General features: G+C 46.5%; 1 protein-coding gene across 2 annotated transcripts in view; it reads left to right on the top strand.

Annotated features, from left to right (window-relative positions):
* The window catches only part of LOC115161898 (mitogen-activated protein kinase kinase kinase kinase 5), a 105,965-nt gene that overhangs the window by 7,142 nt on the left and 75,830 nt on the right, over positions 1-22,993 (top strand). For both annotated transcript variants that reach the window (XM_029712715.1, XM_029712714.1), the window contains exons 3-4: positions 382-439; positions 22,830-22,920. In XM_029712715.1, coding sequence (XP_029568575.1) covers positions 382-439; positions 22,830-22,920 — 149 coding nt within the window. The remainder of the gene's footprint in view (positions 1-381; positions 440-22,829; positions 22,921-22,993) is intronic.

Raw genomic sequence — 22,993 nt, 5'->3', positions numbered from 1 at the left:
TGGCGCGGTGTGTGTGGCGGACACTGGACAGGACATGGCTCAGTTAGTAGAGCACGGTGCTCCTGTAGCTCCCGGCGGTAGAGCGCGGCGCTCCTGTAGCTCCCGGCGGTAGAGCGCGGCGCTCCTGTAGCTCCCGGCGGTAGAGCGCGGCGCTCCTGTAGCTCCCGGCGGTAGAGCGCGGCGCTCCTGTAGCTTCCGGCGGTAGAGCGCGGCGCTCCTGTAGCTCCCGGCGGTAGAGCGCGGCGCTCCTGTAGCTCCCGGCGGTAGAGCGCGGCGCTCCTGTAGCTCCCGGCGGTAGAGCACGGTGCTGGCAATACCAGGATAGTGACTGGCTCCCCAATCCCCAAGCACTTTTCTAAAATGTTTTATTCTCTCTTTCAGGCTCGAAACATCCAAACGGGAGAGCTTGCTGCTGTTAAGATTATTAAACTGGAGCCAGGTGAGTTGGCTCTACCTACAATTGCTCTTTCTATTTATGAACGAAACATACTCACTCATTGACAATTTTTGTTAATGATCCTAACTAAAGAGGACGTTAGCATGTAATGTAGCAACCCGGATTGAAGGGAGAACAATGTTTTCATAAAACTGAGTGTAGGTGAGCAGCCATTTTGACAGAAATTCAGAATCTAGAATTCTCTGTTTAAAACCATTTAAGCCCTGATGTGTTGGAAGTGAGTTCTATACCTTAAGCCATGTATTTATGTCGTTTTGTAAAAAGGGAGGAAAATAAATGTTTGGTGTCTCCATGGGTCTTGGACTGTCCGTTTCACTGTGACCCAGATTAGTGGGATTACCACCAGTGGACCTGTTGTGCCTCCAGCCTACCACCCAGATAAACACCAGCTGATCAACTAACCTAATGTCATACTGGGTGGTTCCTCCAAGCCTGGTCCCACATCTGTTAGTGCTGTCTGTCCACCACCTACGGTGGTCATTGGTGTGACAGTGACCATACATTTTAGTCATTTAGCAGACGCTCTTATCCAGAGCGACTTACAGTAGTGAATACATACATTTCATACCATTTCATGCTTTTTTTTTGTACTGGTCCCCCGTGGGAATCGAACCCACAACCCTGGCGTTGCACACACCATGCTCTACCAACTGAGCCACAGGGAAGGCTACACCATAGGAGTTGGCTAGACGGCTACACCATAGGAGTTGGCTAGACGGCTACACCATAGGAGTTGGCTAGACGGCTACACCGTAGGAGTTGGCTAGACCATAGGAGTTGGCTAGACGGCTACACCGTAGGAGTTGGCTACACCATAGGAGTTGGCTTGACGGCTACACCATAGGAGTTGGCTAGACGGCTACACCGTAGGAGTTGGCTAGACGGCTACACCATAGGAGTTGGCTAGACCATAGGAGTTGGCTAGACGGCTACACCATAGGAGTTGGCTAGACGGCTACACCATAGGAGTTGGCTAGACGGCTACACCATAGGAGTTGGCTAGACGGCTACACCATAGGAGTTGGCTAGACGGCTACACCATAGGAGTTGGCTAGACGGCTACACCATAGGAGTTGGCTAGACAGCTACACCGTAGGAGTTGGCTAGACAGCACAAACAGATGTAGGACCAGGCAAGCTGTTTCCTCATACTCATGTTGATGACAGGTCTCACTCTTCAAGAGTTTGTTTTAGACTAACCTTTAATCATAAAGGTTGAATGGAAATGAAGGATGTGTGTTTTTGTGTGTCTTTATAACATGTTAAATACATGTTAACTCAACGCTTAGTGCTTCAACTCCATAGTAAGCCAAGGGGATAAATTCCCTCTTGATTCTGATCCTTTTTTTTGGGGGGGACGATCTTTCACCACCAGAGATCCATAGATAGACTACATCCCAAAATGGAACCCTGTTCCCTACATAGTGCACTACTTTTGACCAGGGCCCAAGTAAGTAATGCACCATGTTGGGAATAGGGTGTCTAAAGAAGCAACCAACCATAGCAGGGCTTGATATTCAGGTAAATTTGCAAGTCGCACACCGGGCTAGTGCCAATGGAAATTTGGGGAGGGTGTAGTTGCCCTTTTTTAATGCAATTGTGCACCTAGCAAGAGTGTTTGGATAGCGTTGTTTCTGGGCTGTACAGTGAAGCCTACACGTGATGGCAGAGTTGGCAACTTTTGATTCAAATCATCATGGGGTCATTCTACCAGGTAGGTCTACTTTGCGGTGAATATTTAATTGGGAGGGTTTTTGGTGAAAGCCTTTTTTTTTTTTTTAGGAATGTTTATTCAAACGGCGTACGACGACTGAATTGCTCATCGCTTTTTAAATACCTGGTTTGTGTGCCCATTGTTGCCTTAGCTTGCATTTACTGGTAGATATCATAAGTTGAAATGTCTTTCCTGCCCTACCTGCTACCAATGTCATTTTTCTGTAAGCTGCTCCATGCAACAACCAGTTGAGAGCTGCGCGCCGCCCAAAGATGATATTCCACTCAAACTAGGGCTGTGTGCGGCACACTCGCAGTAAATCATATACATAACAGCTTCGGGAATTCGGCTTTTACTTTATTATTGCGTGTCTAGCCCCGGGCGTCTCTAGCCCCGGGTGTGTCTAGCCCCGGGAGAGAAGTACTGGACCGTGGTCATCTGTTATGCGGAGGAGAGAAGGACCGGATCGTGGTCATCTGTTATGCGGAAGTACAATAAACTGTTGCTAGTGCTAGTACTAAATAGTAGTACTAAAAACTCTAATTCTTCAAGTTGCTTTTGTTTACATTGTGAACATAGTCAATGTAGCTAGCTAGCTAGAGTTTGTGCTAGCTAGTAGCTTCTTGACTTAAAAAAAAAAATGTAACCTATATTTAACTATGCAAGTCAGTTAAGAACAAATTCTGATCGTGCACATCGACGGCTGCAGTAGAGAAGGTGAAATGCTTCAAGTTCCTTGGCGTACACATCACTGGCAATCTGAAATGGTCCACCCAGACAGACAATGAGGAGCAGGCGCTTATCCAACCGCCGCAAATGTATTCAACTGAAATCACATTTACATACAGTACCAGTCAAAAGTTTGAACACACCTACTCATTCCAGGGAACTAAATTCCACGAATTAACTTTTAACAATGCACACCTGTTAATTTAAATGCATTCCAGGTGACTGCCTCATGAAGCTGGTTGAGAGAATGCCAACCAGTGTGCAAAGCTGTCATGAACAATCTAAAATATATTTTGATTTGTTTAACACTTTTTTTGGTTACTACATGATTCCATATGTGTTATTTCATGGTTTTGATGGCTTCACTACTATTCTACAATGTAGAAAATAGTAAAAATTCAAGAAAAACCCTCTAATGAGTAGGTGTCCAAACTTTTGACTGGTACTTTAAGTATTCAGACCCTTTATTCAGCAATTTGCTAGAGCACCTTTGGCAGCGATTACAGACGTGAGTCGTCTTGGGTATGATGCTACAAGCTTGCCATACCTGTATTTGGGGAGTTTCTTCCATTCTTCTCTGCAGATCCTCTCAAGCTCTGTCAGGTTGGATGGGGAGCGTCCCTGCACAGCTATTTTCAGGTCTCTCCAGAGATGTTCAATTGTGTTCAAGTCTGAGTTCTGGCTGGGCCACTCAAGGACATTCAGAGACTTGTCCCGAAGCCACTGCTGCGTTGTCTAGGCTGTGGTTCACCTTCTGAGGTCCTGAGCGCTCTGGGGCAGGTTTTCATCAAGAATCTCTATGTACTTTGCTCCGTTCGTCTTTCCCCTCGATCCTGATCAGTCTCACAGTCCCTGCTGCTGAAAAACATCCCCACAGCATGAAGCTTCCACCACCATGCGGTGCCAAGTTTCATCCAGACGTGAAGTTTGGCATTCAGGATAAAGAGTTACATCTTGGTTTCATCAGACCAGAGATTTTCTCATAGTCTGAGAGTCTTTAGGTGCCTTTTAACAAACTCCAAGCAGGCTGTCATGTGCCTTTTTTACTGACAAGTGGTTCTCTGACTACTTTACCATAAAGGTCTAATTGGTGGCGTGCTGCAGAGATGGTTGTCCTTCTGGAAGGTTCTCCCATCTCCGCAGGGGAACTCTGGAGCTATGTCAGAATGACCAAGGCCCCCCCCCCATTGCTCATTTTGGCCATGCGGCCAGCTCTAGGAAGAGTCTTGGTGCTTCCAAACTTCTTCCATTTAAGAATGATGAAGGCCACTGTGTTCTTAGGGACCTTCAATGCTGCAGAAATACCCTTCCCCAGATCTGTGCCTCGACACTCCTGTCTTGGAGCTCTAAGGACAATTCCTTCGACCTCCTGACTTGGTTTTTGCTCCGACATGCATTGTCAACTGTGGGACCTTATATAGACAGGTGTGTGCCTTTCCAAATCATGCCCAATCAATTGAATTTACCACAGGTGGACTCCAATCAAGTTGTAGAAACATCTCAAGGATGATCAATGGAAACAGGATGCACCTGAGCTCAATATTGAGTCTCAATGCAAAGGGTCTGAATACTTATGTAAATTATTTTTTATGAATGTGCAAAAATGTCTGTACCGTTTTTCGCTATGGGCTATTGTGATGTCACTATTGTCTGTAAATTGATGAGGAAAAATGTATTATTTAATACATTTTAGAGTAAGACTAACTTAACAAAATGTGGAAAAAGTCAAGGGGTCTGAATACTTTCTGAATACACTATGTACTGTATATTCTCCATATTCTGTCCATAATGTCTATACATCCCATCATATACATATATATTTATACTGAACAAAAATATAACCTCGCCATGTAAAGTGTTGGTCCCATGTTTCATGAGCTGAAATAAAAGATCCCAGAAATGTTCTTATGCACAAAAAGCTTATTTCTCTCAGATATTTAGCAAAAATTTGTTTACATCCCTGGTAGTGAGCATTTCTCCTTTGCTAAGATATGCCACACCTGTCAGGTGGATGGATTATCAAGAAGCTGATTAAACAGCATGATCATTACACAGGTGCACCTTGTGCTGGGGACAATAAAAGGCCACTCTAAGATGTGCTGTTTTGTCACACAACACAATGCCACCAATGTCTCAAGTTTTGAGGGCGCATGCAATTAGCATGCTGACTGAATTGAATGTTAATTTCTCTACCTTAAGCCACCTCCAACATTGTTTTAGAGAATTTGGCAGTACCTCCAACCGGCCTCGCAACAGAGGACCACGTGTAACTCTGCCAGCCCAGGAACTCCACATCCGGCTTCTTCACCTGCGGGGTTTGGTGAGAGACCAGCCACCTGGACAGCTGATGAAACTGTGGGTTTGCACAACCAAATAATTTCTGCACAAACTGTCAGGAACTGTCTCAGGGAAGCTCATCTGTGTGTTCGTCGTCCTCACCAGGGTCTTGACCTGACTGCAGTTCGGCGTTGTAACCGTCTTCAGTGGTTAAATGCTCACCTTCGATGACCACTGGCACGCTGGAGAAGTGTGGTCTTCACAAATTAATTTATTTAAATTGACTGATTGCCTTATGAACTTTAACTCCAAAAATCTTTAAAATTGTTGCGTTCAGCGTATGTTAGACTCTGACATTGCTCGTCCTAATATTTAGATTTCTTAATTCCATTTTTCTTTTTTAGATTTGCATGTATTGTTTTGTGTTGTTGGGTATTACGCCGCTGCTAGAGATAGGAACATAAGCATTTTGCTAGGCCCGCAATAACATCTTCTAAATATGTGCATGCAACCAATAAAGTTTCATTTGATTTGGATGGTCACTTAAAAACAAATGTTTCTCTATTACCCCTTTTCTACTACATGGGAACTGTTATGCATGAACAACAACATGTCCTACTCCATCTTTAAAAAGACCTGTGGTCCGTGCAGACAGAGCTGGTGTGAACTCCTCTCTACATTTAAAGTTTCGTCCCTATTCATGGCACCCTATTCACTGGGTGGCTTCATCTCTGAGGGAAGTGTTCATTCTGAGAGGAAGTGGCCTGGCTTTGAGGGGCCCAGCAACATGAGAACATTGTGGATCGCTCTTGTCATGCTCGTCTTTTCAGTTCGCTGCAGCTAGCAACTGGAACGAGGGTCCAAGTCTCAAATGGCACCCTATTCCCTATATAGTGCACTACTTTTGACTAGGGTCCATAGGAGTGGCATTTGGGACCCAGCCCTTATTATAGTTTTCTGCGCATCTCAATAACGCATACTGAAAATTGTCCCACATTTTTTTGTTTCTGCGTCCCCTGTGTTCTTATTTGCTGCATCTCTAAGATAGCAGAGAGGTCAACAGCTCATCTCTGCACTGTAGGAACAATACATTTACAGTCAGTCAGTGGTTGTCAAGGAAGGAATGGGCTTATGCCATGTCTGTTAGCTAGGCCCGTTTCTGTTCTGGACAATCAGGAAGGCTCTCGTATTGACATCCGACTTTCACTGCCACATTTGGTTTGTCCTCCATAGTGCTTTCTTTAACTGCTACAGTAGTAGACTAATTCTAGCACTTCCCTTATGTGTCGAGAAGTGACTGTTTTCTAGCCTCAGTGCCAGTCTGTTTTGTGCCATTGTTCCAACTCTTTGCCACTCCGTTATCATGCTAACTTTTGGCTTGATAGGGACAGCAATGGAGTAGGCAAGAGCACAAAGAGATCTGGGACCAGGCTATGGAAGGAGACAACAAATCTGGGACCAGGCTACTAAAACACTGAACCGTGACGTGCCTCATGTCTTGAGGATGGAGGAGGAAGAGACTGGTCTGTCTGTCTAGCGGAGACTAGAGAAGTACAGGAGGAAGAGACTGGTCTGTCTAGTAGCAGCAGAGAGACTAGAGAAGTACAGGAGGAAGAGACTGGTCTGTCTGTCTAGCGGAGACTAGGGAAGTACAGGAGGAAGAGACTGGTCTGTCTGTCTAGCGGAGACTAGGGAAGTACAGGAGGAAAGAGACTGGTCTGTCTGTCTAGCAGAGACTAGAGAAGTACAGGAGGAAGAGACTGGTCTGTCTGTCTAGCGGAGACTAGAGAAGTACAGGAGGAAAGAGACTGGTCTGTCTGTCTAGCGGAGACTAGAGAAGTACAGGAGGAAAGAGACTGGTCTGTCTGTCTAGCGGAGACTAGAGAAGTACAGGAGGAAAGAGACTGGTCTGTCTAGTAGCAGAGACTAGGGAAGTACAGGAGGAAAGAGACTGGTCTGTCTAGTAGCAGAGACTAGGGAAGTACAGGAGGAAAGAGACTGGTCTGTCTAGTAGCAGAGACTAGGGAAGTACAGGAGGAAAGAGACTGGTCTGTCTAGTAGCAGAGACTAGGGAAGTACAGGAGGAAGAGACTGGTCTGTCTGTCTAGCGGAGACTAGAGAAGTACAGGAGGAAAGAGACTGGTCTGTCTAGTAGCAGAGACTAGGGAAGTACAGGAGGAAAGAGACTGGTCTGTCTAGTAGCAGAGACTAGGGAAGTACAGGAGGAAAGAGACTGGTCTGTCTAGTAGCAGAGACTAGGGAAGTACAGGAGGAAATAGACTGGTCTGTCTGTCTAGCGGAGACTAGAGAAGTACAGGAGGAAGAGACTGGTCTGTCTGTCTAGCAGAGACTAGAGAAGTACAGGAGGAAGAGACTGGTCTGTCTAGTAGCAGAGACTAGGGAAGTACAGGAGGAAAGAGACTGGTCTGTCTAGTAGCAGAGACTAGGGAAGTACAGGAGGAACGAGACTGGTCTGTCTAGTAGCAGAGACTAGGGAAGTACAGGAGGAAAGAGACTGGTCTGTCTAGTAGCAGAGACTAGGGAAGTACAGGAGGAAAGAGACTGGTCTGTCTAGTAGCAGAGACTAGGGAAGTACAGGAGGAAGAGACTGGTCTGTCTGTCTAGCGGAGACTAGAGAAGTACAGGAGGAAAGAGACTGGTCTGTCTAGTAGCAGAGACTAGGGAAGTACAGGAGGAAAGAGACTGGTCTGTCTAGTAGCAGAGACTAGGGAAGTACAGGAGGAAGAGACTGGTCTGTCTGTCTAGCGGAGACTAGAGAAGTACAGGAGGAAATAGACTGGTCTGTCTGTCTAGCGGAGACTAGAGAAGTACAGGAGGAAATAAATCAAATCAAATCAAATTTATTTATATAGCCCTTCGTACATCAGCTGAAATCTCAAAGTGCTGTACAGAAACCCAGCCTAAAACCCCAAACAGCAAGCAATGCATGTGAAAGAAGCACGGTGGCTGGGAAAAACTCCCTAGGAAAAACTCCTGAGAAAGGCCAAAAACCTAGGAAGAAACCTAGAGAGGAACCAGGCTATGAGGGGTGGCCAGTCCTCTTCTGGCTGTGCCGGGTGGATATTATAACAGAACATGGTCAAGATGTTAAAATGTTCGTAAATGACCAGCATGGTCAAATAATAATAATCATAGTAATTGTCGAGGGTGCAACAAGCACGTCCGGTGAACAGGTCAGGGTTCCGTAGCTGCAGGCAGAACAGTTGAAACTGGAGCAGCAGCATGGCCAGGTGGACTGGGGACAGCAAGGAGTCATCATGCCAGGTAGTCCTAGGGCTCAGGTCCTCCGAGAGAAAGAAAGAAAGAGAGAATTAGAGAGAGCATATTTACATTCACACAGGACACCGGATAAGACAAGAGAATACTCCAGATGTAACAGACTGACCCTAGCCCCCCGACACATAAACTACTGCAGCATAAATACTGGAGGCTGAGACAGGAGGGATCAGAAGACACTGTGGCCCCATCCGATGATACCCCCGGACAGGGCCAAACAGGCAGGATATAACCCCACCCACTTTGCCAAAGCACAGCCCCCACACCACTAGAGGGATATCTACAACCACCAACTTACCGTCCGAAGACAAGGCCGAGTATAGCCCACAAAGATGTCCGCCACGGCACAACCCAAGGGGGGGGCGCCAACCCAGACAGGAAGACCACGTCAGTGGTTCAACCTACTCAAGTGACGCACCCCTCCCATGGACGGCATGGAAGAACACCAGTAAGTCAGTGACTCAGCCCCTGTAAAAGGGTTAGAGGCAGAGAATCCCAGTGGGAAGAGGGGAACCGACAAGGCAGAGACAGCAAGGGCGGTTCGTTGCTCCAGCCTTTCCGTTCACCTTCACACTCCTGGGCCAGACTATACTTAATCATAGGACCTACTGAAGAGATAAGTCTTCAGTAAAGACTTAAAGGTTGAGACTGAGTCTGCGTCTCTCACATGGGTAGGCAGACCATTCCATAAAAATGGAGCTCTATAGGAGAAAGCCCTACCTCCAGCCGTTTGCTTAGAAATTCTAGGGACAATTAGGAGGCCTGCGTCTTGTGACCGTAGCGTACGTGTAGGTATGTACGGCAGGACCAAATCGGAAAGATAGGTAGGAGCAAGCCCATGTAATGCTTTGTAGGTTAGCAGTAAAACCTTGAAATCAGCCCTTGCCTTAACAGGAAGCCAGTGTAGGGAAGCTAGCACTGGAGTAATATGATCAAATTTTTTGGTTCTAGTCAGGATTCTAGCAGCCGTATTTAGCACTAACTGAAGTTTGTTTAGTGCTTTATCCGGGTAGCCGGAAAGTAGAGCATTGCAGTAGTCGAGCCTAGAAGTAACAAAAGCATGGATTAATTTTTCTGCGTCATTTTTGGACAGAAAGTTTCTGATTTTTGCAATGTTACGTAGATGGAAAAAAGCTGTCCTTGAAGCAGTCTTGATATGTTCTTCAAAAGAGAGATCAGGGTCCAGAGTAACGCCGAGGTCCTTCACAGTTTTATTTGAGACGACTGTACAACCATCCAGATTAATTGTCAGATTCAACAGAAGATCTCTTTGTTTCTTGGGACCTAGGACAAGCATCTCTGTTTTGTCCGAGTTTAAAAGTAGAAAATTTGCAGCCATCCACTTCCTTATGTCTGAAACACAGGCTTCTAGCGAGAGCAATTTTGGGGCTTCACCATGTTTCATTGAAATGTACAGCTGTGTGTCGTCCGCATAGCAGTGAAATTTAACATTATGTTTTCGAATGACATCCCCAAGAGGTAAAATATATAGTGAAAACAATAGTGGTCCTAGAACGGAACCTTGAGGAACACCGAAATTTACAATTGATTTGTCAGAGGACGAACCATTCACAGAGACAAACTGATATCTTTCCGACAGATAAGATCTAAACCAGGCCAGAACTTGTCCATGTAGACCAATTTGGGTTTCCAATCTCTCCAAAAGAATGTGGTGATCGATGGTATCAAAAGCGGCACTAAGATCTAGGAGCATGAGGACAGATGCAGAGCCTCGGTCTGACGTCATTAAAAGGTCATTTACCACCTTCACAAGTGCAGTCTCAGTGCTATGATGGGGTCTAAAACCAGACTGAAGCGTTTCGTATACATTGTAGACTGGTCGGTTTTATACATTGTAGACTGGTCTGTCTGTCTAGCGGAGACTAGAGAAGTACAGGAGGAAGAGACTGGTCTGTCTGTCTAGCGGAAACTAGAGAACTACAGGAGGAAGAGACTGGTCTGTTTGTCTAGCGGAGACTAGAGAAGTACAGGAGGAAGAGACTGGTCTGTCTGTCTAGCGGAGACTAGAGAAGTACAGGAGGAAATAGACTGGTCTGTCTAGCAGCAGCAGAGAGACTAGAGAAGTACAGGAGGAAGAGACTGGTCTGTCTGTCTAGCGGAGACTAGGGAAGTACAGGAGGAAGAGACTGGTCTGTCTGTCTAGCGGAGACTAGGGAAGTACAGGAGGAAAGAGACTGGTCTGTCTGTCTAGCAGAGACTAGAGAAGTACAGGAGGAAGAGACTGGTCTGTCTGTCTAGCAGAGACTAGAGAAGTACAGGAGGAAGAGACTGGTCTGTCTGTCTAGCAGAGACTAGAGAAGTACAGGAGGAAGAGACTGGTCTGTCTGTCTAGCGGAGACTAGAGAAGTACAGGAGGAAAGAGACTGGTCTGTCTGTCTAGCGGAGACTAGAGAAGTACAGGAGGAAAGAGACTGGTCTGTCTGTCTAGCGGAGACTAGAGAAGTACAGGAGGAAAGAGACTGGTCTGTCTAGTAGCAGAGACTAGGGAAGTACAGGAGGAAAGAGACTGGTCTGTCTAGTAGCAGAGACTAGGGAAGTACAGGAGGAAAGAGACTGGTCTGTCTAGTAGCAGAGACTAGGGAAGTACAGGAGGAAAGAGACTGGTCTGTCTAGTAGCAGAGACTAGGGAAGTACAGGAGGAAAGAGACTGGTCTGTCTAGTAGCAGAGACTAGGGAAGTACAGGAGGAAGAGACTGGTCTGTCTGTCTAGCGGAGACTAGAGAAGTACAGGAGGAAAGAGACTGGTCTGTCTAGTAGCAGAGACTAGGGAAGTACAGGAGGAAAGAGACTGGTCTGTCTAGTAGCAGAGACTAGGGAAGTACAGGAGGAAAGAGACTGGTCTGTCTAGTAGCAGAGACTAGGGAAGTACAGGAGGAAATAGACTGGTCTGTCTGTCTAGCGGAGACTAGAGAAGTACAGGAGGAAATAGACTGGTCTGTCTGTCTAGCGGAGACTAGAGAAGTACAGGAGGAAGAGACTGGTCTGTCTGTCTAGCAGAGACTAGAGAAGTACAGGAGGAAGAGACTGTTCTGTCTGTCTAGCAGAGACTAGAGAAGTACAGGAGGAAGAGACTGGTCTGTCTGTCTAGCAGAGACTAGAGAAGTACAGGAGGAAGAGACTGGTCTGTCTGTCTAGCAGAGACTAGAGAAGTACAGGAGGAAGAGACTGGTCTGTCTAGTAGCAGAGACTAGGGAAGTACAGGAGGAAAGAGACTGGTCTGTCTAGTAGCAGAGACTAGGGAAGTACAGGAGGAACGAGACTGGTCTGTCTAGTAGCAGAGACTAGGGAAGTACAGGAGGAAAGAGACTGGTCTGTCTAGTAGCAGAGACTAGGGAAGTACAGGAGGAAAGAGACTGGTCTGTCTAGTAGCAGAGACTAGGGAAGTACAGGAGGAAGAGACTGGTCTGTCTGTCTAGCGGAGACTAGAGAAGTACAGGAGGAAAGAGACTGGTCTGTCTAGTAGCAGAGACTAGGGAAGTACAGGAGGAAAGAGACTGGTCTGTCTAGTAGCAGAGACTAGGGAAGTACAGGAGGAAGAGACTGGTCTGTCTGTCTAGCGGAGACTAGAGAAGTACAGGAGGAAAGAGACTGGTCTGTCTGTCTAGCGGAGACTAGAGAAGTACAGGAGGAAGAGACTGGTCTGTCTGTCTAGCGGAGACTAGAGAAGTACAGGAGGAAGAGACTGGTCTGTCTGTCTAGCAGAGACTAGAGAAGTACAGGAGGAAGAGACTGGTCTGTCTGTCTAGCAGAGACTAGAGAAGTACAGGAGGAAGAGACTGGTCTGTCTAGTAGCAGCAGAGAGACTAGAGAAGTACAGGAGGAAGAGACTGGTCTGTCTGTCTAGCGGAGACTAGAGAAGTACAGGAGGAGGAGACTGGTCTGTCTAGTAGCAGGAGAGAGACTAGAGAAGTACAGGAGGAAAGAGACTGGTCTGTCTAGTAGCAGGAGAGAGACTAGGGAAGTACAGGAGGAAAGAGACTGGTCTGTCTAGCAGCAGCAGAGAGACTAGGGAAGTACAGGAGGACATAGACTGGTCTGTCTAGTAGCAGCAGAGAGACTAGGGAAGGACAGGAGGAAAGAGACTGGTCTGTCTAGTAGCAGCAGAGAGACTAGGGAAGTACAGGAGGAAAGAGACTGGTCTGTCTAGTAGCAGCAGAGAGACTAGAGAAGTACAGGAGGAAAGAGACTGGTCTGTCTAGCAGCAGCAGAGAGACTAGGGAAGTACAGGAGGAAAGAGACTGGTCTGTCTAGCAGCAGCAGAGAGACTAGGGAAGTACAGGAGGAAAGAGACTGGTCTGTCTGTCTAGCGGAGACTAGAGAAGTACAGGAGGAAGAGACTGGTCAGTCTGTCTAGCGGAGACTAGAGAAGTACAGGAGGAAGAGACTGGTCTGTCTAGTAGCAGCAGAGAGACTAGGGAAGTACAGGAGGAAAGAGACTGGTCTGTCTGTCTAGCGGAGACTAGAGAACTACAGGAGGAAGAGACTGGTCTGTCTGTCTAGCGGAGACTAGAGAAGTACAGGAGGAAAGAGACTGGTCTGTCTAGTAGCAGCAGAGAGACTAGAGAAGTACAGGAGGAGGAGACTGGTCTGTCTGTCTAGCGGAGACTAGAGAAGTACAGGAGGAGGAGACTGGTCTGTCTGTCTAGCGGAGACTAGAGAAGTACAGGAGGAAAGAGACTGGTCTGTCTAGTAGCAGCAGAGAGACTAGGGAAGTACCGGAGGAAGAGACTGGTCTGTCTGTCTAGCGGAGACTAGAGAAGTACAGGAGGAAGAGACTGGTCTGTCTGTCTAGCGGAGACTATAGAAGTACATGAGGAAAGAGACTGGTCTGTCTAGTAGCAGCAGAGAGACTAGGGAAGTACAGGAGGAAAGAGACTGGTCTGTCTAGTAGCAGCAGGGACTAGAGAAGTACAGGAGGAAAGAGACTGGTCTGTCTAGTAGCAGCAGAGAGACTAGAGAAGTACAGGAGGAAAGAGACTGGTCTGTCTGTCTAGTAGCAGCAGAGAGACTAGAGAAGTACAGGAGGAAAGAGACTGGTCTGTCTAGTAGCAGAGACTAGGGAAGTACAGGAGGAAAGAGACTGGTCTGTCTAGTAGCAGCAGAGAGACTAGGGAAGTACAGGAGGAAAGAGACTGGTCTGTCTGTCTAGTAGCAGCAGAGAGACTAGAGAAGTACAGGAGGAAAGAGACTGGTCTGTCTAGTAGCAGAGACTAGGGAAGTACAGGAGGAAAGAGACTGGTCTGTCTAGTAGCAGCAGAGAGACTAGGGAAGTACAGGAGGAAAGAGACTGGTCTGTCTAGTAGCAGCAGAGACTAGGGAAGTACAGGAGGAAAGAGACTGGTCTGTCTAGTAGCAGCAGAGAGACTAGGGAAGTACAGGAGGAAAGAGACTGGTCTGTCTAGTAGCAGCAGAGACTAGGGAAGTACAGGAGGAAAGAGACTGGTCTGTCTAGTAGCAGCAGAGAGACTAGAGAAGGACAGGAGGAAAGAGACTGGTCTGTCTAGTAGCAGCAGAGAGACTAGGGAAGGACAGGAGGAAATAGACTGGTCTGTCTAGTAGCAGCAGGGACTAGAGAAGTACAGGAGGAAAGAGACTGGTCTGTCTAGTAGCAGCAGAGACTAGAGAAGTACAGGAGGAAAGAGACTGGTCTGTCTAGTAGCAGCAGAGACTAGGGAAGTACAGGAGGAAAGAGACTGGTCTGTCTAGTAGCAGCAGGGACTAGGGAAGTACAGGAGGAAAGAGACTGGTCTGTCTAGTAGCAGCAGAGAGACTAGGGAAGTACAGGAGGAAAGAGACTGGTCTGTCTGTCTAGCGGAGACTAGAGAAGTACAGGAGGAAAGAGACTGGTCTGTCTAGTAGCAGCAGAGAGACTAGGGAAGTACAGGAGGAAAGAGACTGGTCTGTCTAGTAGCAGCAGAGAGACTAGGGAAGGACAGGAGGAAAGAGACTGGTCTGTCTAGTAGCAGCAGAGAGACTAGGGAAGGACAGGACCACTGAAAGGATTTAAAGCTGGAGTTAAATTGAGCTTTGCCAAGCCAGGTGATTCTCAGAGAGAGAGCTATTTTAAAACTTGTTTGTTTCCCTAGCTAGCTAATTCTGATGGTGCACACCACACACAGCTTTACATTTCTCTCACAGCTCTGTGAACGATACATTCATTTAAATGGTTTGTATTAGCCTCACTGTGGCTCAGTTGGTAGAGCATGGTGTTTGCAATGGTGTTTGCAACGCCAGGGTTGTGGGTTCGATTCCCATGGGGGGCCAGTACGAGAAAAAAAAAAATGTATGAAATGAATTGAAATGTATGCATTCACTACTGTAAGTCGCTCTGGATAAGAGCGTCTGCTAAATGACTAAAATGTAAAATGTAAATGTATTATTGATGCTAAGGAACACTAATATTGCTTGTGTTTGGTTATGTCACCAGGCCAGTGCCACCTGCCTCCTTTTTGCTGTGGTCTTGTGCTCTGGTCTGTGGGCTATATGAGAAGTAGCAGTGGTTGGTCGATTTGGCTCTGTGTAGAGCGGTCTGTTGCTACAGACAGTCCTCAGGTCTGCCCCAAGAGGCACCCTACTCCCTTTATAATGCACTGCTTTTTGACCAGGGCTCTGGCACTAGGTAAGGATTTAGGATGCCGTTTTGGGTCACAGCCTCTTGCTACAGACCAAATCCCTGTCTGCATGTCTGTCTTGGAGCCCAGAGGAGGATGTCCTGTCCTCACCTCCGTAGACTGGGCTGCTGCTGCTCTGACTCTCTCGCTCTCTTTAATCCTGCACGTTAGTCCTCCTTTTATATTCAAAATGACCCCAAACATCAGGGCCCTATCCATAAGGAGTAGGAGTACTTAGCTAGGATCAGTTCGTCAGGGCGTTTTATGCCTGATGTTGGAATCCTTCGGTGGGCCGCTTAAGCGGGGTTTTTTCGGGTTACCTAAATCAAAACATTGTGAAAAAATAAAATACAAATAATAATAATAATCGTGGAAAAAGGCATTCAGTGTAAACTATAAGGACCAAAACCAGTTATAACGTATGTAGAAAAGATTAATGGACCTATATTTTTTTATATATTCTTTGAGAATTAATGATCACCAAAGCGAGACAGTAAGGGAGAATTTAATTTAGCATGATTTTATTTGATTATGTCTGATCAAAATAACACCACATTAGCCATGGCAAAATGCAGAGAATTGCATGAACTTGGGCCTCCCGAGTGGTGCAGCGGTCTAAGGCACTACAGACCCGGGTTCGATCCCAGGCTGTCGCACAACCAGCCTTGACCGGGAGTCGTATAGGGCTTCGCACAATTGGCCCATCGTCGTCCGGGTTAGGGGAGAGTTTGGTCGGGGGAGGGGGCTTTACTTGGCTCATCGCTCTTTAGCGACTCCTTGTGGCGGGCCAGCCGCCTGCAGGCTGACCCCGGTCGTCAGTTGAATGGTGTTTCTCTCCGACACATTGGTGTGGCTGGCTTCCGGGTTCAGTGGGCGGGTGTTAAGAAGCGCGGTTTGGCAGGTCAATCTTCGCCTCTAACCGAGCCCATTGCAGCGATGAGACAAGATTTGTAATTGGATATCATGAAATTGGTGAGAAAAGGGCAGGTTAAAAAATAAAAATAATTTCACGGACTTCGCTTTAAAAATGCAAACATTGATCTACACAGCCAAGATGGGCCCAGCTCTTTACCTGTGTGTTGTGAATACGGGCCCACCTCTTTGCCTGTGTATTGTGAATACGGGCCCAGCTCTTTACATGTAATACGGGCCCACCTCTTTACCTGTGTGTTGTGAATACGGGCCCACCTCTTTACCTGTGTGTTGTGAATACGGGCCCACCTCTTTACCTGTGTGTTGTGAATACGGGCCCACCTCTTTACCTGTGTGTTGTGAATACGGGCCCACCTCTTTACCTGTGTGTTGTGAATACGGGCCCAGCTCTTTACCTGTGTATTGTGAATACGGGCCCACCTCTTTACCTGTGTGTTGTGAATACGGGCCCACCTCTTTTTAATTGTATAAGTGTACCTGTCCTCTTATAGCCTGAGTGTCAGTCTGTTTGTGCTGTAATGCCAACTCCTTGTCACTTGCTTGACGATGAGCAGCAATGGAGTTGGCAAGAGAGCACAAGCAGATTTTGGACCCGGCTAGACCCGTCCTCTCCCCAGACAGAACGGACAATATAACCAGAGCATCACTTCTGCAGTAGTAGAGTGATTGCCTATTGAGGTAAACTAAAAGGAACACTGTACAAGCACAGCAACTCTCTGCTCTACCTTGGATCTTGAGCGTTTTCAAACGGATTGTGTTGCTCATTTAAAAAAATATATATATATTTCCTCTCATATGTCCAAAGGCAGCAAACTCTTTTCTTGAGAAATGTATTCCCTCTCTTGAGGAATGCCTTCTACAGCTAGTAGCTATGCTCTTTACTGGCAGCTGTTTCTCACAAATTTACATGACATTTACATGTTAGCAGATACTCTTAACCCTAATTGCTCCTGTAAGTCGCTCAGATTTTTCACCTAGTCGGCTCGGGGATTCGAACCAGCGACCTTTCGGTTACTGGCCCAACGCTCTTAACCGCTAGGCTACCTGGCACGCAAGCATGCACACGATGACAGTCGGTCTGATCTATGGGCAATTCCACGGTAGTTGCGCTGAGACAATGACAAAACAACCATTTTGATTTTGAAAAGTTTTAACGAACTGTAAAACTCTATGCACAAGGACTACTTTTAACAATTTTACATGGAACATTTTACAAAAACACAACTGAATTTTGGTAAAAAATGTTTGTAGCAAAACCCTGTTAAATATCTGCTCTGAATGAAGACTCAAAGATGTCTGCAGAAACAATGGGGTGAGGTGGATTTACAAACAGTAACAAAATAGCTGTAATGGAATTACATCCTGGGTCCCTGATCTGTAATTATGGATGTGAATGTCATTCTCTTCATGGTGATGTATCCTAAAGAGGTACATTATCCTCCTTTGTGTATTTGGGTAATATTCTACACACTTGCAATTTTATTTAAAAAAAACAAAAAACATTATGAGCTCTGCCCCCAAACAAGATCAAATTTGGTTGGACAGGACTGAATCTGAGCCAATCATAGAGGTCTTATGTTTCCAAGTTTGGACATCAAAGTACAGTACAATACAGCACAGAACTGGAAAGTTCGGCACAGTAGAGTTCAGGGCCCGGTTGCATAAAAAAATCTTAAATGTTTCCCTTAAGGAATACTTTCCCATTACATAAGGGAATTGTTTAAGGGTGAAGCATAGAGCTAGGGATGGGTGATATGGCCAAAATATCATATGGTATTTTTCACATTTTTTGACGACATTTTATGTTTTTTATTAATAAAAGTTCTAAATTTGCTTTATGAGTAGTGAGTGACCCCAGGGTACTTTATGGGTAGGGAGTGATCCCAGAGTGGTTTATGGGTAGGGAGTGATCCCAGGGTGCTTTATGGGTAGTGAGAGATCCCAGGGTGCTTTATGAGTAGTGAGTGATCCCAGGGTGCTTTATGGGTAGTGAGTGATCCCAGGGTGCTTTATGAGTAGTGAGAGATCCCAGGGTGCTTTATGAGTAGTGAGTGATCCCAGGGTGCTTTATGAGTAGTGAGAGATCCCAGGGTGCTTTATGAGTAGTGAGTGATCCCAGGGTGCTTTATGAGTAGTGAGGGATCCCAGGGTGCTTTATGAGTAGTGAGGGATCCCAGGGTGCTTTATGAGTAGTGAGAGATCCCAGGGTGCTTTATGAGTAGTGAGTGATCCCAGGGTGGCAACACATATATTCAAAATTAGTTAAATAGTTCAATGAGTCTCTCTTCATTCTGATTTGTTTTATACTGTTCAATTCAACCTAAAATTATTTCCTGCAATTCCATCAAGTTCTGCATTTCCTGCTCTCATTTAAGACCATTTCCACACTGCCATGATATGGACAATAATACTAGGCCTTATTTTTAACCAAATGTTGCAATTGCGATTTAGATCAAAACACTTGTGTGAACTTTTGGAATCATGGAAATAGAATGTTTATTCTAATTCTATAGTTAGTATATAATAGTGGGCACTTTGAATACAGTGTTTGACATGACAACAAATGAAAATGTCATGGACGAGTTATTGTGACAGGGTAGGAACCAAAGTGATGTTCCCTATAATCTTTGGCTACATTGAATCTTTATTCATATAGCCAACATATTCATGCTTCGCCTATTCCTCTTTTGATTTAGAAGATACTGTTGTACAAAACAACATGCTGATTTAGGTCTACGCCAGCACTGGTATCAGGTTGTATTAGCTAGCTACGTTTTGCTCTGACTCAGTACTTTTATTAGCTAGTTAGCTAACTAGGGATTAGCATTAGCGGCTAACAAGATTTAGACAAAACTTGCTGAGGAAATACAAACTAGCTGTTTGCTGATGTAAGAAACACAAACTAATAGTGTCATTATAGAACGATAGTGGATTTATATTAAGAAGCAAAGTGAAAACAGCATCGTTGTCATCAACATTGTTGCATATGCTGCATTGACCAGACTGAACGCAAGTGTCTCGTCGTCAAGCAACAGCTAATGCGCTCCTTCAGTGACAGGGTGGGACGAGGTCTGTGTGGGGAGAGCAGAGAGGGATGGCTTCAAGTAGCAGAGTAAACTAGAAAAATGGATGTTACACACGGCGTATCACAATTAACAAACCAAACATTCAAATACCGTTACAGAAGGTACAGTTAAAAAAAAAAAAAATCGGTCCGTGCATCAATACCGGTATTTAGTAAAATTACGGTATAGAGCCCCTCAAATATTTCTTTAGGTGAGGGCATACTTAAGGGGTTTTACGGTAGTTTGAAGACATGTAGGAAGAAAGAGTATCTGGTTACCATGGAGATGGCCTGATTCACTGACTAAACATCTTGGTCGAAGAGATCACATTTATTTTGTGAGATAGTAAAATATAACTTCTACAACCAAATTGATTCAGACAATTAACCACGTTTCTTGTAGTTAGATTTTTTTTTTTCTCAACTTGTTTTGTATTACCTTCTACTACGTCAAGCTAGCTTAGAGTAGCTAGCTTAGAGTAGCTAGCTTAGAGTAGCTAGCTGAGAGTAGCTGGCTGAGAGTAGCTGGCTGAGAGTAGCTGGCTTAGAGTAGCTAGCTTAGAGTAGCTGGTTTAGAGTAGCTGGCTTAGAGTAGCCATGGATTGTGCACCTTCCAATTGTTTAGCTAAGTCGCTAGCTAGCTGGTGGATGTTTTCCTTTTGAAACCAGAGAAGAGGAAAGAAAAATGTACATCCACAAATGTTGTTTTACTGTAGTGAACTATACTCAACTTTTTTGTAACTTTTCGCTACACTTATGAAACATCAACATCTATGATTGGTTCAGATTCGGTCGGGTCCGGACTAGGGATTTGAACATTTAAACGTTTAAACAAAGTTGGGATCCTTTTAAAGTAAAAAAATAAAATAAAATCCATAACCAAATGTTTTAATCAGTGCAGTTATCACAAAATAAATAATTTTCCGTGTTATAGCCAAACTAGGCTGTAAGGGCCTGGGGAAAGTTATATAATTTTAAATAAAGTCAGAGGAAGAGGCAAACTTTATGCAACTCTGGTGAATTTGCAAGGCATGTAAGATACAGCTTATCAAGACATTCTTTCTGCCCCCTCCTCTCTCTCCCTCGCGCTGGTTTGCTTGCTCTTTGCTAATGATGCCAGTGTGTGTTCAGTCTTCGGTCTGCTGCGTGTAGAATATGATAGGCCCTGCTTTACTGAAGTTGCGAGACATTGCAAGCCAAGAAATTGCAAGATGCAGTGTTCCATTGTGAGATACTGTTAATGATTGCCGATTTTAAATAGGCCTAGTCCATGGTTCTGACTCTGTCTGCCTATGGGGCGGGCGGGGGGGTGGGGCACCATGCCTGGGGGGGTGGTGCCTGAATTGCCTGAGGGGGCGGGGGGGTGGTAGTGATGGTGGTGGCAGTAGTAGGGGTGGTATTAGTAGTGAGCCACAGTCTTCCCTGTGGCTCAGTTGGTAGAGCATGGTGTTTGCAACGCCAGCATGGTGTGTGCAACGCCAGGGTTGTGGGTTTGATTCCCACAGGGGGCCAGTACAAAAAAAAACATTATATATATATATATATATATATATATATATGTGTGTATATATATCTGTGTGTGTGTGTGTGTGTGTGAAATGTATGTATTCACTACTGTAAGCCGCTCTGGATAAGAGCGTCTGCTAAATGACTAAAATGTAAATGTAGTGGTGGTGGTATTAGGGCTGGTGGTATTAGTGGTGGTAGTAGGGGGGGTGGTGGTGGTGGTAGGGATGGTGGTAGTAGTGGGGGTGGTAGTAGTGGGGGTGGTATTAGGGGTGGTAATATTAGGGGTGGTAGTAGGGGTGGTGGTGGTAGTAGTAGTGGGGGGGGGGGGTGTATTAGGGGTGGTAGTAGTAGGGGTGGTGTTAGGGGTGGTGGTGTTAGGGGTGGTGGTGGTAGGGGTGGTGGTGGTAGGGGTGGTGATAGTAGTGGTGGTAGTAGTAGGGGTGGTGATAGTGGGGGTGGTAGTAGTAGGGGTGGTAGTAGGGGTGGTGGTAGTAGTGGGGGTGGTAGTAGGGGTGGGGGTGGTAGTAGTGGGGGTGGTAGTAGGGGTGGGGGTGGTAGTAGTGGGGGTGGTAGTAGGGGTGGTGATAGTGGGGGTGGTAGTAGTGGGGGTGGTGATAGTGGGGGTGGTAGTAGTGGGGGTGGTGATAGTGGGGGTGGTAGTAGGGGTGGTGATAGTGGGGGTGGTAGTAAGGGTGGTGGTAGTAGTGGGGGTGGTATTAGGGGTGGTGGTAGTAGGGGTGGTGGTATTAGGGGTGGTGATAGTGGGGGTGGTAGTAGGGGTGGTGATAGTGGGGGTGGTAGTAGGGGTGGTGGTGGTAGTAGTGGTGGTGGTATTAGGGGTGGTGATAGTGGGGGTGGTAGTAGGGGTGGTGATAGTGGGGGTGGTAGTAGGGGTGGTGATAGTGGGGGTGGTAGTAGGGGGGTAGAAGTAGTGGGGGTGGTAGTAGGGGTGGTGGTAGTAGGGGTGGTGGTAGTAGGGGTGGTGGTAGTAGTAGTGGGGGTGGTATTAGGGGTAGTGGTAGTAGGTGTGGTGGTGATAGTGGGGGTGGTGTTAGGGGTAGTGGTAGTAGGGGTGGTGGTAGTAGGGGTGGTGGTGATAGTGGGGGTGGTAGTAGTGGGGGTGGTGTTAGGGGTAGTGGTAGTAGGGGTGGTGGTAGTAGTGGGGGTGGTGTTAGGGGTAGTGGTAGTAGGGGTGGTGGTAGTAGTAGTGGGGGTGGTAGTAGGGGTGGTGGTGGTAGGGGTGGTGGTAGTAGTGGTGGTATTAGGGGTGGTGGTAGTAGGGGTGGTGGTGGTAGTAGGGGTGGTGGTGGTAGTAGGGGTGGTGGTGGGAGTAGTGGTGGTGGTGGTATTAGGGGTGGTGGTGGTAGGGGTGGTGGTAGTAGTAGGGGTGGTGGTAGTAGGGGTGGTGGTGGGAGTAGTGGTGGTGGTGGTATTAGGGGTGGTGGTAGTAGGGGTGGTGGTGGGAGTAGTGGTGGTGGTGGTATTAGGGGTGGTGGTGGTAGTAGGGGTGGTGGTGGTGGTAGTAGGGGTGGTGGTAGTAGGGGTGGTGGTGGTGGTAGTAGGGGTGGTGGTAGTAGGGGTGGTGGTGGTAGTAGGGGTGGTGGTAGTAGGGGTGGTGGTGGGAGTAGTGGTGGTGGTGGTAGGGGTGGTGGTGGTAGTAGGGGTGGTGGTAGTAGGGGTGGTGGTAGTAGGGGTGGGGGTGGTATTAGGGGTGGGGGTGGTATTAGGGGTGGTGGTGGTAGTAGGGGTGGGGGTGGTAGTAGGCGTGGGGGTGGTATTAGGGGTGGTGGTGGTGGTAGTAGGGGTGGGGGTGGTGGTTGTAACAGCAGTCGTAGTGATTTATTCATTAGTAGCTACGTAAATACGTTTATAGGACACCATTTTGTTAATTTTGTCTATATGCACAATGCAGTGTTATGCTACACTGTGGAAGTATTAATTCATCCAGGCACATTGAAATGGAGTCAAATGTTCTGTGGTTTGAAGCTTGGCAACAGAAGGGGAAAGATTTAGTGATTCATTCTGTCCAATATGCTTTAACTATTCCTCCATTAATTAATATTAATGTGGAGAGGTTTATGGAGAATACCATCAGTCAAAGGAGAGTGTGTGTGTGTGTGTGTGTGTGTCGCGTGTCTGCCTCTCTCGTGTGTGTTGTCTGTGTGTGCACAGCACGGGTGTGTTTTTCTGCGTCTGATTTCTCTCTCTCTGCTTCCAGGGGATGACTTCTCCATCATCCAGCAGGAGATCTTCATGGTGAAGGAATGCATGCACCACAACATAGTGGCCTACTTCGGGAGCTACCTCTGGTAAGAGCCAAGACCACACTCCAATACCAGGGGCCCAGAGCTACCTCTGGTAAGACCACACTCCAATACCAGG

This window comes from Salmo trutta, chromosome 25 (assembly GCF_901001165.1).
Source record: "Salmo trutta chromosome 25, fSalTru1.1, whole genome shotgun sequence".
Taxonomy (NCBI): domain Eukaryota; kingdom Metazoa; phylum Chordata; class Actinopteri; order Salmoniformes; family Salmonidae; genus Salmo; species Salmo trutta.
This window is presented reverse-complemented; position numbering and strand designations above follow the sequence as displayed.